Source organism: Lagopus leucura, unplaced genomic scaffold, assembly GCF_019238085.1.
Source record: "Lagopus leucura isolate 7727_CA_CO unplaced genomic scaffold, USGS_WTPT01 Super-Scaffold_100018, whole genome shotgun sequence".
Classification (NCBI taxonomy): domain Eukaryota; kingdom Metazoa; phylum Chordata; class Aves; order Galliformes; family Phasianidae; genus Lagopus; species Lagopus leucura.
Genome location: NW_024962272.1, coordinates 744,567 through 759,829, shown reverse-complemented (window position 1 = coordinate 759,829; position 15,263 = coordinate 744,567). Strand labels below are relative to the sequence as shown.

Here is a 15,263-nt window from a genome sequence, read left to right as displayed (position 1 = left end):
ACAAATACACCCTGAAATAAAAACTTCAACAATAAACAAGGAGCGTGGTGAGGACAGTTTAAAGGACTTTTCCGCAGCAAGACAAGAGTAAGAATTGTAACCATTAGTTGATCAAAGGGCTTTTAAGATATTAGAACAGAAACAGATGTTCAGGCAGGAGACTGTGAATCAGAGTGTACTCTTCTGAGCCAGCTTGCAAAATCTTTTCATTTAGAAATTCAGAATTTACAAATTGTTCAGGATACAGAATACATATACTAAGGTGAAAGCAATGTGGTGAAACACTTTTACTAGCTGGCACCTGCAGGAAGCTCAAAATTCAACAGAAAATGTTGAATGAAAAAACAGAAAAGAAAATTTTGAGGGTGACAACAAACAGAATATTTCAGACATGTTTGAAAGCAATCAAGTTTTAAATTTATCCACCAAGAAAAACCCCAAAATTTATTCTTTCCACTTCCTACTAACAAAGTTCCAGTACGCAACTACCCAGCACTACAAAACAATCATTCTTTGTTTTTGTCATGTTTCAGCTTTTTGTGTATTTTAAATTAAATAACAATTCTTTCAGTTTCATTCCACTCCGTAAATAACCTGAAGCTTTTTTTATTTTACAACCTGTACAGATGTACTGAATCGCATCAGAAAAACGATACAGAAACATTTAAAAAATAAAGCATTTGTTCTAAAATATTAGGTATACAGCTACCAGTACTGCAACTAGATAAGAAGGGTTTCAGTCACTAGACAAGAATATACCAGGCTCGCATGAAAACTGCACAAAATAAAAAATAATGGTGATCTATTAAAAGCACAGACACTGTCAGGTACAGACTTTGACAACTGCAAGCAGTCATAGTGTCTCTACTACAAAATTGCAACCTAACTCATGTAAGAGTTCTAATATTGCAGGCATTTGTTTTCCCTGTTTTAGGGAGTAAGGGCCTAAAACACACGTTTTTACCTCAGTGTTACTTCTACTATAAAGAATCTGTACAATAAACACAGTGTAACTCGACACATGAATGCAGTTTAAAAATAAACACCAGTGTACCTTGTCAAAAGGAATTCCGTACTTTTTCAGTATTGAGGGAGAAATCAGAGTCATCTTGTGGCGAAGAAATGCATTACATCCATGAGAGCTGCTTGGGAAGAATCCTGGTGAGGGAAGATAAGCAAAATTGGGTATCTTTTAATTAAAACAAGAAGAAAATTTTTGTACCACACTACATAAAGTCAGGATTCCACAACAATCAGATTTACTAGCACTTGAAGATCATACAGAGCAAAGAAACAAAACCTTCTACTTACAAAAAGCCCGAAAGCGTGGCATCATTTTTAACTATTTCTCAAAGTTCAGAGAGGTTTTTTTGGTGTTTTAACAGCAGCTTTTCCATTTTGTTTTGATTCTTGCTTTTTTGTATCTGATTTTGAATTTCTTGGACAAAAATTGGTGTGAAGCTATTCAGGTTTCAACTTTCGTGATTACTTATGAACTAATCCACTAAATCCACTTAGTTCATTAAGTAAAGATAAAATCCAGCTGGTGAGTACATGGAGATGAATGAATGAAGGGAAAAGCAAAAAAAAAAAATCCAAGATCACGTTTCAGCACCACTAAATATCAGTATCTCAGAAAACATCAGTTTCACTTACCCTCAACCCAAACATACCACAGCAAGAAAACACTGTTACAATAAGGGAAATGGGGAAAATTGAGAAGGACAAGGAGGGCAAGTTTTCAAAACACTCCATTAATCCTTCCAGACTACATTATGGAAAGAACAACAGAGTCTGAAAAAAGAAAAGGGCATAGTAGCTAACAACAAAATGCCCATGAAAAGTTCAGATTGAAAAATGAAGGAGTACAGTGAGAACCATTTAACCAGCTGCTGTCTCTGCTCTCAGCCCCCATTCTACTTAAGTACAGATGCATGCCCCGCTCCGAAGTAAGGGTGACTCTTGCTGAGGAAGTGAGGAATGCTTCTGGCTGTATCATAATGCAAGGTTACTCAAGTTTCGCAGTTATAGCACTAATAAACCAACAGAACTGGAATGGCTAAGGGAAACAGTTCTTAATCAGCAAAGATCAGAAGCTCTTGCTTATTTTTGCAGTTATCAAAAAGATAGTATCTATCTTGACAGTCTTCCTGGAGTTTGTACCAGATTGCTACCAAGAATCACCAAGAGAGACAGTGTAAATAACAAATTCACATTTAGCAGTCCTGGAAAATGTACTATTTTACTGTATCAGTCACAAAGCATTTGAAAATAAGCCATTTTTTTGTGAAGTTGAACTTCATTAATTTATTTTGCTTTCTTCTGGAGAGCGTATTTTGCAATGTTGCCAAGACTTATTAACACCAACAGCTCACTCCATTGTAGGTCACTTATTTTCAAGTGATTTCAGTGACTTCAGAAAGCCTCATGGGCTACTATTGGAAAATAAAATACTCTCTGAAGTAATTATTTCAAAAATTTTTGCTTAACTTTGATAAAGTGGAATTAAGGCACAAAGGAGCTCACTATCACAAATCCACGGGAGAAAACTTAGCAAACAAGCAGAAAGAAGTGATGGTTCCATATCTTCGCCTCTAATGAGTTCTCACTGTTAAGTGCATGACGTTTCACCACTCCAAAACACACACAGGGTGAAATTCTACTTTTCTAACTAAATAAATACTAATTTGTCTGATTCCGCTGAAAACTAACAAACAAAAAAGTATATTGAGAAGGAAAAGAAATATATATTTAAAAAAGCCACTTCAGGACAGCAATTTTATTTCTGTGTACAAGAAAAATGTGTGTAACATATATAGCACTATCTTTCTACAGGGAAGACCTGTCCTGAGAAATATGGACATAAATTAAAATGAAGCAAATGGTATTAAAAGTATACATTACATTTTACCAATTTGCATCACAACTAGAGAGTGGAGAAAAAATGACAGCAGCCAATTATGACACCAACCATTATGACAAAGTCTCCTTAATGACAGCAACAAAAGTAATATAGAAAAAAAAAAAAAAAAACCTTTTTGATTAATTTATGCACAAAATAGTTGATACTGTAAAAATAAAAACAATCTCTGAGAGAGATCCAGGTGGATAGATTTGCTAGGATTATCCAAGGTGTAAATATTTGTCCATAGGAAATACATTAACCAAGAACACTGTTCAAATATTCCCCCAAATGAATTTGTAGAGTTTTACTGAAAAGGCCTTGTAAATGTTTGAAAGTATCAAGAAGAGTTCACTCAAGATGTATGAGAAAAATTAACACAACAACAATTGTGTTGTAAAAATTAACACAACAACTATAAAAATACTGTTTTTATACAGTAGAAGGACTGACATTGCTTTACTGCGTTTGCACAGGCAGTCCTTCCAATAAAAAGTTCACTTAGGCAACAAAGGTGTAACATACACATATGTTGGCAGAAGTATTAAGGACTCTTAGGATGTCCTGAGATCAAATTCTATTAAAGTGTGTCAGACTTACTTGCAATTACCATGCATGTTTTTTTACTTTACTGGAATTACAAATTATGCTAGCTTAAGTTTCAAGCAGCAATTTTTGGAGGGTTCAGTTTCATCACATAAGTATGCATGACTTCATTAAAATAAAAGATAAAAAAGGAAACTACTCGACTAATAGTTGGCTCCAGTGCATACACTTCAAATACTTTGGAACAATTAATATCTGTAGCAATTATAATAACCGCAACTTGCAATTGATAGCCTATGGCTCCAAGAAACCTCAGACCTGAGCAGCATTAGGAAATAATAGACAAAAACAGACTGAAAGAAAATGATCAAAGGTGACACTTGAGACTGAGAAAATAACTGTTACAAAAAGCAACAAAGAAATTCCATTTCCAAAAGCAAGGAGAGCTTGACTGAGTTGATTCTGCATGAGCAAACAGAATTTGTACCAAATTTTGGTACAGCAGTAAACTTAATTAGCTCAACAAATAATGTCAGAAAGCAAATGATGAGCAAGTAAATATCCAAAACTTGAGTTGTACCACTACAGCTCTAAAAGATGAGAAAGAGTTGTGACAACTCCAACCACAAGGTGAGCATGCTGAATTCTAAGCAAGCTGCAAATAACACTCAACAGCAGACTACAACCTGCTGAGCATCCATTAAGAGAAAATTACAGACAACATCTGTAATTACAGTGCTCTCTAAATGAAATCAAAGGTGCTGTTGACACTTTCCGTGCTGCTATAAAATATTTTTCCAGATTCTTTCAAACTCTACACTTGGACACACATATTTTTCATCCTCATTCACAGCATTTTCTCAGAAATGTTCCTTTTCAATGAAAGAGAGGAAAGGAAGGTGTATGTCCTTGTAAAAGGTTTCATCAGAAGGTCTTTTCTTCTGCTCTGGCTAAAGATAAGGTCACACAAACTCTTCCCTCAGCAAAGAACCCTGCAGGACTAACAAATATAAAAAGACCTGTTAACGTGCTGTAAAGAGGACACCACATAGGAAGCATGGCGAGACCTTTAGAAATACATTAAATGCACAGATTCTCTTACAGCACACTGACATTTAAATAATAGGAACGCCATATAGTTCTCTCTCTCTCTTCATTAACCTATTGTTTTAACACCACCACAAGCATTATTTAAGACAATCTTGCAACACAGCAGAACCAATTCCAAATACCAATCTCACATTATAATTAACAAGTCACAGGTTTAGAAATCAATCCTGAATATGCAGTGAATTTCCACATCCAAAAGAAAAAAAAAAACCTGCAATCTATCTAGAACGTACCAAAATTCTGTAGTAGATTCATGCTTTGTTAGCTACATGAAAGTAAGTACCCATGAGCTCTAAATCAATTCTAATAAAAGCAGGTATTTTGTGACAATGTGCATGCAACCTCATTTTCACAGATGATCTCTTGAGAAGTGGCAGACCTCTTCCATGCTTCTAATTATTTCACATACACAAAGTGACAACTCAAAACAGCAGCATCTCAGGGTCCTGAGAGCTGGCTTACGTGGTTGCTGGGCTCTATTATATTTGAAAAGTTGTGGCTGTCAAGCAAAATCCCCAGGGACTAGAAAAAGGGAAATAGCACTTTCATTTACAGGAAAGGGAGGAAGAAAGACCTGGGGAACTAAAGGCCAGTGAGCCTCACCTCTGAACCTGGAAAGATCATGGAACAGATCCTTCTGGAAGACATGTTAAGGCACATGAGGGACAAAACGGTAACCCCACACAGGTTGCATGGCTTCAGGAAGGTTGTGCCTGACCAGCCCAGTGACCTTCTATGACAGAGGAATGCCATCCATGGACAAAGGGATGGCAACTGATGTCATTTACCTGGACTTCTGCAAGGCCTTTGACATGGTCCCCCACCACATCCTTATCTCTAAATTGGAAAGATATGGATTTGAAGGATGAACTACCTAGTGGATAAGGAATTGGTTGGAAGGTTGTAGCTAGAGGGTTATAGTCAATGGCTCTATCTGTGTTCATGTAGAGGCGGCTAATAAGCGTTGTGCCCCAAGAGTCCATACTGGCTCCAGTACTCTTTAATATATTTATCAATGACAGATGATGGGATTGAGTGCACCAACAGAAGGTTTGCTGATGACACCAAGCTGAGCTGTGTCAAGGTGACCCCAAATATGTATACAAACTGGGAGAAGAACTCCTTGAGAGTACCCCTTTGGAGAAGGGCTTAGGGGTCCTGATTGATGAAAAACTTAACATGAGCCAGTAGTGTGTAAATGCAGCTTGGAAAGCCAATGGTGTCTTGGGTTCCCTCAGAAGAGGAGTAGCCAGCAGGGCAAGGGAGGCGGTTTTGCCCCTCCATTCTGTCTTTGTGAGGCCCCTGCTGCAGTTCTCATCCAGGTTCAGGGTCTCCAACACGGAAAGATGTGTAGATTTTGGAGAGGGTCCACAGGTGGGCCACAGAAAAGATCGCAGGGCTAGAGCACCTCTCCTACAAAGACAAGCTGAAAGAACTAGCCTTCTTCGCCTATGAAAAGAGAAGCCACAGGGAGACCTAATTGTCTCCTTTCAGTATTTAAAGGGAGTTTAAATCAGGGGAGAAATCAACTTTTTATAGACGTAGATAGTGACAAGACAAGGGGTAAGATTTTAAACTAAAGAAGGGGAGATTTAGATTAGATGTCAGGGGGAAGCTTTTTATTGAGAAAGTGGTGAGTTGCTGGCACAGGCTGCCCAGAGAGTTTGTGGACGCCTTGTACCCGAAGATGTTTAAAGCCAGGTTGGGTGGAGCCCTGGCCAATCTAATCCAGTATTCAATCTAGTGGCTGGCAACTCTGCCTGTGGCAGCGGGATTGGAATTTAATGATTCTTGAGCTCCCTTTCTACCCAAGTCATTCTGTGATTCTATGATAAAAATGTGATTCAACAAATGGTGGACAAGTGTTTGGGTATGAAGACATAAGCAAAGGGAGAGATAAGTAAATGTAAGGTCCTACTCAAGCTTTTTATCAGCTTTCTATAGTTAACACAACAAACAATAGCAAAAAGTATGTGAAAATAGTCTTCCAACTGCGAAGAGTCACAAACGTGCTCTCAGATAATTCCACATCAAGAGTTAACATGACCAAAATTACTTTTACTAACCAACTTCTTTTCTTTTTTTTTCTTTTTTTTTTTTGAGTTATTTTCTTTTTTTTTTTTTTTTTTTGTCTTAACACTATATCAGTGAAGGCTATTCTACTTTAGTAGACAGTAATACCACTTTGCAATTTCTGGCTTTATGGCCCATATTCCAGATGTAAGTCAAAACTTTCTCATTTCCAGGGGAAACTAGAAGTCGGTACTAAGCAGATCGTAAGCTGCCCCTGAGGAAACAAGATTCCCACACACAACACTGCTGCAATGAGAGACATTAAAGAGTACATAAAGAGGTTTGGCAGTAAAGACAACTTTAAAATAAGGTTGGCTCAATAAGTTATTGAGGGCAGTGATCGTTGGTACTTGGAACCTGGTTTCAATTTGTTTCTTTCAACTCTAAGAGTATAGCTCATATCAGAAGATAATATTGCTGTATCACAGTTATCACTCATAAAAACTGAACGGATTAGGTTCCATTCTGCAGTAGATTATCATAATCAAAATAATGGGAACAATTACCTCCCTAGTAGGAATATGTGCATACTGATTTCAATCAAAGTGTTAGGCTATGATCATACATGGACAAATTACGATCTTCTTATTCTCAAATTAGCAACTTTTAATCATATAAGTAACTCCATTGGCTCTACAAGATAATACTATGTACTATCTTGTTAACTTATGTGATCAGTTTGGTCAAAAATAAAGTCACTATTTAACAAACGCACATAAAAATTGGATACACTTTCAAATCAAATTCTAAACAGAGAATGAATGAGGCTATACTTATTCTTCTACACTTCTAGACTCAAACTGTACATCAAAGGTGCTATATTCTCATTTTCTTTATTAATATAAACTGCAAAACAAGAACTTTCCGAAAATATCATCCTAAATTGCAAGTACCTTTAATGTAATTTTATGTAATCAAAATTCATCCCAATTAATGCTGTTAAGGAAGAAAGATCAAAATAAGGTAGTTTTTTAATGTATATAAATCACGGATGTTCATTTGAAGGACTTCAGAACACACAAAATACTCGTAATTCACTACTTACAAGAATTCCTCTTGGAACACTGGCAAACACAAAAGGAGGACAAAGTTTTCTAGTATATTTTCTATATTTACTTTTGTGGGTATAAATAAAAACAATGTAACTTATTAAAGTGAGTTTGTAGTGATCTGACTTCATTTTATTTACCTTTATGTACTGCACGCTTCTTTTAAGTAAGTGGGAGAACATTCTCACAAAGAAGAATTTGTATGACATATAAACCAGAGAGTACAAAAGCCACAAATGAAGTGCTGTGAAATACGAGTGTTATTATATCCAGATGAATATGTTACGGACTTGCATTTATTATTTCTTAGATACGACTTTCCTAACTTGACTCATATAACTATCAATTAGGAAAAAGTTAAATTTCTCAGCTGCTGCAGCTTTCATACTTGAGACTCTTACAAGTTATGCAAGCTCTATGTCAATTTTCATTCAAAAAACTATTTCGACTTATTTTCTTATGTAAAAGGTAATGACTTCTCCATGAAGCAGACTAATTAATGCCATATACCATACAAAGCTTTTTATAGTATCACTATATACTTAGGTCAAATTTTACTTTAATTTCTTCTTGAACATAATTAAATACCAGATAAATGCCACTTGCTCTCTAAAATAATTTCCGCAATTAAGTCAACTATTAAAAGAACTTGAAATCCTTGAAAATGTCATCTGTGATTCTCTTTATTTTCCAACTCATTTTACAAAATGAGAAATCCCTAAGAATACCATAATATTACAGATCAACGTAACACATACAAAAATTGCAGTAACAGCTCACTTGAGATTCTTATTACATTTATGTCTACAAAAAACTGAAAAAAACTTACATAAATGAGTAAGCAGCTGAAGGGTAAAATCAAACTGCTGCCTTGATTAGATTCAAGTCTAATGTATTTCAAATAAAATATTTGTAGGTGCCACAGTCAATCAAGACTTCAGTGGAAAGCAAAGACGAAAGCATTCATGCACAAAAGGCATGTGTGATAATTGTGACATGTAGACAAGTTAATGGAAAATATTCTAGCCTTCCTTTAATTTTAATGTATCAACTGTTGCCTTGACTTAGACAACTTGCCACAATTAATGTAACGTTTTATTATTTTTATTACTATAGGAGCATTCGATTAACTTAGTAAGAATTAGTCAGTCATCAGCCTTCTTGCATAAACTACTTTTCTTCACGTTACACACTTGTAAAAGTACAACTGAAATTTTTTAATACACACGTAATTAAGCACTAAGTCTCAATTATGCTATCTTCTATGAACTTTTCTTATTAACTGAATTGCTGCCATGTAGATTACTCTGTATATTCACCTTTTCAATATACCCTACTGTAAAATTCAGACTGTATTGCAGCAGGCAGCAGCTGCAAAGTAGAAGACCACAGAAGACTTAGTCTTCTTAAACAGGGAAATAATCAGAAATAGAAGAATACAAACAAAAACAAGTGAAAAATATGTCAAGGTGAATATAAAGCTCAACATCTTAAGAACTGTATCTTCCACACTACTAGTTGGATCAAAGATATCACAAAAGCAGCCTACTCGATGAAAAACAACGTAGAAGATATTAGAGTCAAACACTGAAAGCAGGAAATGTTGGAGGTATCTGTCTGTAAAACTAACACACCTACCTTCTGTAACAATAAAAACCTATGTATGAGCATGTAGCTCTCCTACAGAAATCTACCTTCATTCCCTGAATATAACAGATAAAAATACTATCCAAAATGTGACTTTCATTGTTCAACATCTGATTCTATTTTCAATTTGATACTCACTGTTCAAAACCCAGTTCTGAAATAAAAATAATAAAGTTTCGATCATACTTATTCTGATTCAGCAAGGAATGCAGATTTGTATTCACTACACATCCTTGTAGCATGTACTGTCATACGCTTATCAGCAGTAGTTGCCAACTTCCATGCAGGTGCGCACTGAAAATGCTGATTTGACATGCTCGGGCAGCTTCATTAAACAAAGCTATTATGAAGCATGGGTAGGTTACTGCTCCCATCTGTGGAAAAATGTGTAAGCCAGTATTACTCAGGCCTGAGCTCTGCCTGTCCTACAATACTTTCACTGGTTCTTGTCCTAAGAACTGTTGAGTGATACTGCTGTACTGAGAAGAAGGTCTCATTTAGCTTATTGCCAATTCTGACTGAGACACTACTCCCCACACCACGTGTCCTACCAGCTTCCAACATACCATGTTTCTGGAGATTTCCACAACTTCCCCATGTTTCTACGTCCCACTCCTCCTACACAGTAAGCCACCGTTAGCAGCAGTAAGAGCCCTGAGAAATCTCAGGACCTCATCTGCTAACACAGTATTTTCTTATAGAAATTTACACTAAGCAACGTCATAAGTTCCCATGAAAATGTGAACTTATTTTTTTAAAGGTGTAGCAAAGCACGTCTCTCAAAAAGTTACCTAGTTCCTGAATTTGTACAGGTTACCCCCATATCTGAGTAAACTACAGTATGTCAAAGAAAAAACTGAGTTTTTTTAGTCTGCTCCAAACAATGGTACCCATCACTCGCACTTACTTCTTAAAAAGGAATGAACAAATGTTGCTGAAATTGCCCATTCGCTTTCCTTGCCCTCAAAAAAAAGTGTTGAGCACACACTAGTTTACAGAATGCATAAACCTGAAGAGTTAGCAATAAACTGCTGCACAGCTATAAGCAGTCAATGTGAAATCCTATAGTATGATTGAAAGCAGCTCAACCGTATCAAGTAAAAATTCTATCAACCCAAATACCATCTTCCCAGTAAACATCAAAAGTGGACGTACAGAAGATTTTAAATACATCAAATCTTTGCTTCTCCTGAGTAATCAAGGTGTGGATCAAAGATTTGCTGGCTGAAGAACTGGCTGGAAGGCCAGGCCCAGAGAGTGGTGGTGAATGGAGCTAAATCCAACTGGCGACCAGTCAGGAGTGGTGTTCCCTAGGGGTTGCTACTGGGGCCTGTCCTCTTCAATATCTTTATTGATCACCTGGATGAGGGCATTCGGTGCACCCTCAGTAAGTCTGCAGATGACACCAAGTTGGCTGTTGATCTGCCTGGCGGGTAGCAAGGCCATACAGTGGGATCTGGACAGGCTGGGTCACCAGACTGAGGCTAGTGGGACAAAGGCCACGTGCTGGGTCCTGCACTTTGGCCACAAGAACCCCAGGGAATGCTACAGGCTTGGGGCAGAGTGGTTGCAGGTATTGGTCAATGAGCAAGCAGTGTGCCATGGTGGCCAAGGTGGGCAATGGCATCCTGGCTTGCATCAGAAATAGTGCTGCCAGCACAAGAAAGGAAGTAATTGTCCCTCTGTGCCCAGCCTTGGTGAGGCCACACGTTGAGTACTGTGTTCAGTTTTCAGCCCCTCACTAAGAGAAAGACATTGAGGTCCTGGATCATGTCCAGAGAAGGGCAATGAAGCTAGTGAGGGGTCTGGAGCACAAGTCTTATGAGGAGAGGCTGAGGGAACTGGGATTCGCCTGGTCTACCACATGCCTCAAAATACTTACCAGTGAAAATCAGAACCTTCAACATAGACACAAGAATAATTTTATACTTTGCAGGTGATAAACTAAAGATGTGGAAATCAGAAATACATGACAACTCTCTCAGCAGAAACTCTCTCAGTTTTCATGTGGGAAATTTCAGAATAATGATAGCAATTATCCAGGTTGAAATCTGCCTTTTTAATCTGTGCTTTTAAGGCTGCAAGCTCTTGTCTTTACCCTCACATCTCAGTGATACACATGATATTATTGTTCTCAATAACTAGTTTAATTATTGCTCATAAAAACTGCCATGCATATATATGTGCATAAAATAGATATGAAAAGAAAATGAACAAGTGTTTTCAGAAGACTGTCCAGATACACAACATCTAATTATCAGCTTTCAGTGGTATTCATAGAGTCACAGAATCACAGAACGGGCAGGAATGAAAAGGACCTCGAAGATCATCTAGTTTCAACTTACTGCCGTGGGCAGAGTCACCAATCACTAGACCAGGTTGCCCAGAGCCTCCTCCAGCCTGGCCTCAAATGCCCCTAGGGGCATCCACAACCCCTCTGGCATTCCTTATATAGTATCATCAATAGCAGGCTATAAAACATAGGCTGCAGGTCTAGAAACACGCCTAATTATTCCTGTGTTCATATGTACTACTCGATCTAGAAATAAGAGGAGTTCTGTAGTTGTTATTTAAAATAAAACAAATAACTGTGCAAGAAACATTTTTCTATAAATTATCCTTCTTTATTCTTTAGACCCCATGCCCACAATATTCTCTGCTTCTTCTCAAAAGATGTTCCTCACACCTTCGGAGAGCACAAGTCACTACATGCTTTGGGGAATTAGTGTACATTATTATGCTGCTCGTTGGCCAGTAGGCTGCTATAAATAAGATTTACAGCTAGTGTATTTTGTGAGCCACCCCTTCTCAGAGGTACTAAGTTTCCCTTCTCTATCCTGACATTCCACTCCACTTCTGTGGAACTTCAGAAAACACAGTTCTCTTAAACATTTCTTTCTTTGAACCAAATTTAACTACAATTGACTATAAATTCAAAAGCTTCCGATGGCAAGAAACTATGGTAAGGAAAAGCAAGGGCATGGAAAGAGGCAAAGATATTTGCAATGAAAATCTAATGAACAAAAAGGACAAAATGTTGTGTTATTTTCACAAACAGGATCAACCTAAAAATGCCACTACAAAATAAAGTAGTAAGAAAAAGGCTTACTTTGCGCCCTTAAAATTCCTTAGAGTATTAAAAGGCGTTCCTGGCTTTGTCAGTTCCTGGCTAAGAACTAATAAAGCACAGTAGTTCAGTAGAGGACGTTTTTCAATTTGCTGGAGACTTGTCCTTCAAATGTCTCACATACAGAAACACTGAAAATATTACCTTGAGCCAGTCGTTCAAGCCGTTTCCCATGCTCTGGAGGGATTGCATACCTAAAATTCACGTGAAGAAAAGGATTGCATGTTTAAAGAAATAATTACTTTACAAAACAGTATTTTGCAGATAATTAAGTACCTTAAGGACAGAAAACAAGAAGATTAATGAGTGAAAAAAATTAAATAGAAAAAATACACAGGTTGCTCCAAAAATAACGCCTCCCATTTATTTCCATGGAAATGACAACAGATACAAGGAGTATACTAACAATAAAATTTCAAAGAGCACATTCTCAGCTACAGAAGACTGTTCTTCAGCAGTTAGCTATCAACCATTAGCTCTGCATTCTCTAGTGATGAACAAGAGCCTGCATGCCAGGCTCACACAATACTGCACTAGTGGAGATGACCCACTGTTGCTGCCACCACTGCTGAAATGCACCATCTCACTGTGCTCACATCCACTGGCTGGTCTCCAGAAATGTTCAACAAGTGTCAGTGAATGTCAATTGGTGCCATTTTTCCCACATGGAAGAATTCAGTGACACACCTTTGCTCCATCTGCACTTCCATGTCAGACACCATTCTGTCAGTGTGCTCTGTTGCTGCCATCTGTCACATGGCAACAAAATGCAATGGAATATTGGTGGGAAAGTTCAACCTCTGCTGCAAATTTACTAACATACTCATCATGGGCTAGCATCACAAAACAGGATGCGTTACTTTTGGAACAACTTTCATATATTATTTTCTGAGGGAAAAGTACAGATAAAGGTATTTTGAGAAACAATTTTAACTTCCTGTTAGTTTAAAAATTATAATACACAGTTCAAAAATGCATTACCATTTAAAATCATGCATACTGACATTCATAACTCCAATGAAAAAAGAGCCACTTTTGTTTTCCAAGTGAAATAAAAACACACATAACAAAACGAATACAATTCCCACAGGTTTACCTTCTTTGCTTTTTAATGTATTTCACAAAAAAGTTCAATAGAAAAATATGAGTATTAAATGCCTCCTGAATTTTTTTCTTACTGTCAGTGCTGTGGAATGAGAAGCTACTTGCCTTTGTAACAAATTCCAATTCTTAAGAAACACATTTTCTAAAAATTCAGAAATTGTGCAGATCTTGGAAACATTCTGTTCCTACAATAAAATATTTTTACACGATTCCACAAGCAATTTGCAACAACTTTGCAAAGTGAGTGATACCTGAGCAAACACACAACCTTGTTCATCACGGATTCATTGCACTTTATACACGTCACCAGTATGTCTATGCATTAGACTCCACTTTTGACTTCAACAACTTCAGTGTGTGATTTAATCGGCTTTCGGTATTTTAACAACATTTAATTATTTTTTTAAAAAAAATACAGTTCAGAAAGGGGAAAAATGCATACTTAGAATAGTTCAAACCCACATTTTCAAAGTCATCATGCAGATTTTTCTCTTGTACTATATTATGAACACAAATTTATTTCATATTTCCTGTCAACTCATTAAGAAAAAACAAACGAGCCATTCACAGCCCCTCACTCGGCACAACATTACTCTATCTCCAGCCTTCATTTGCACCTATTGCACACACAAATTTTTAACTCTTACAACTGAAACTGCTGCACAGAAGCACGACTATTCCAACACAACAGTCTGAGCTCCAAACAGAACAAGTTTAACAAAGCCCATGCCTGACAGCTCACTCCAAATGCTACTAAACAAAGAAACTTTTGGCTTGACTCTGCTGAGTGCAGTTTTATTCAGAATTCTATCTTTCCAAAATTGTTTCTCCCCACTTGTACTTTTGTACTGTGCCTGTTCTCCACCACACATTAAATGTGCATCTGCGCACACATAATAATCTAAAACATTTTTAACTTTCACACCTCAGCTATACAGCTATGTATAGCATTTTCTATTGCACTCCATGCCATTAAACACTGAACTCCAAAGTAAAACCAAAAGAGACAGTATTTTTGTCTAAGAAGACAAACTGGAGACTTTGCTTTTCTTGTCTCTAATTGGACTGTGATTACTTTGAAAACCTGTTCTGTAAGTGCATCAGGCTGTATATCTGCGGTAATACACAGCCATATACCTCTATCTATACCTGCATATATGTTAAGTACTTATTAGTAGTACAAAAAGACAAAACTTGAAAACTGAGGTCATATTAAAAATGGTACCTTTTAAGCGATTAGGAAGATAAATGGGGACAAGTGATTTAACTGTGCTCCACCTATTTATTTAGAGAATATAAATTTATCAATCAATAGTTCATTAAACCTAAGTTGGTGCTTTTCACCACTGTCCTCTTCTGGTGAATGCAGCAGCATCTAACCTTTGATCCTTCATTTCTTCCCTCTGATGCTATTGCCTTTGGTTAAGGGATCAGGAAGAGGAGGCTGCCTTTGCAGTATCATTAGAAGACCCAAACTCACTCTCCAGACACTATGGAGTAATACCTCTTCTTGGTTCCAAACACAATATATTAGAAAACTGTGCCTTTTTAAATGCACGTGCCTGTCTTGGAAGCCAGACGAAGTATGGTGATGTGAATTTAACTGGATGCTTGGTCTACCATGTCAAACATTAAATAAAAAAACACTCTAATTCCTTCTCAGATCATCAATACAGTGCAAAAAAGGGGGGGGGGGGGGGGGGGG

The 15,263-nt window shown here is 37.1% G+C and overlaps 1 protein-coding gene across 2 annotated transcripts in view; it reads right to left on the bottom strand.

Annotated features, from left to right (window-relative positions):
* The window catches only part of KDM4C (lysine demethylase 4C), a 301,610-nt gene that overhangs the window by 227,225 nt on the left and 59,122 nt on the right, over positions 1 to 15,263 (bottom strand). For both annotated transcript variants that reach the window (XM_042877489.1, XM_042877490.1), the window contains exons 6-7: positions 12,599 to 12,648; positions 1,055 to 1,158 (exon numbers count right to left, since the gene is read on the bottom strand). In XM_042877489.1, the coding sequence (XP_042733423.1) occupies positions 1,055 to 1,158; positions 12,599 to 12,648 (154 nt within the window). The remainder of the gene's footprint in view (positions 1 to 1,054; positions 1,159 to 12,598; positions 12,649 to 15,263) is intronic.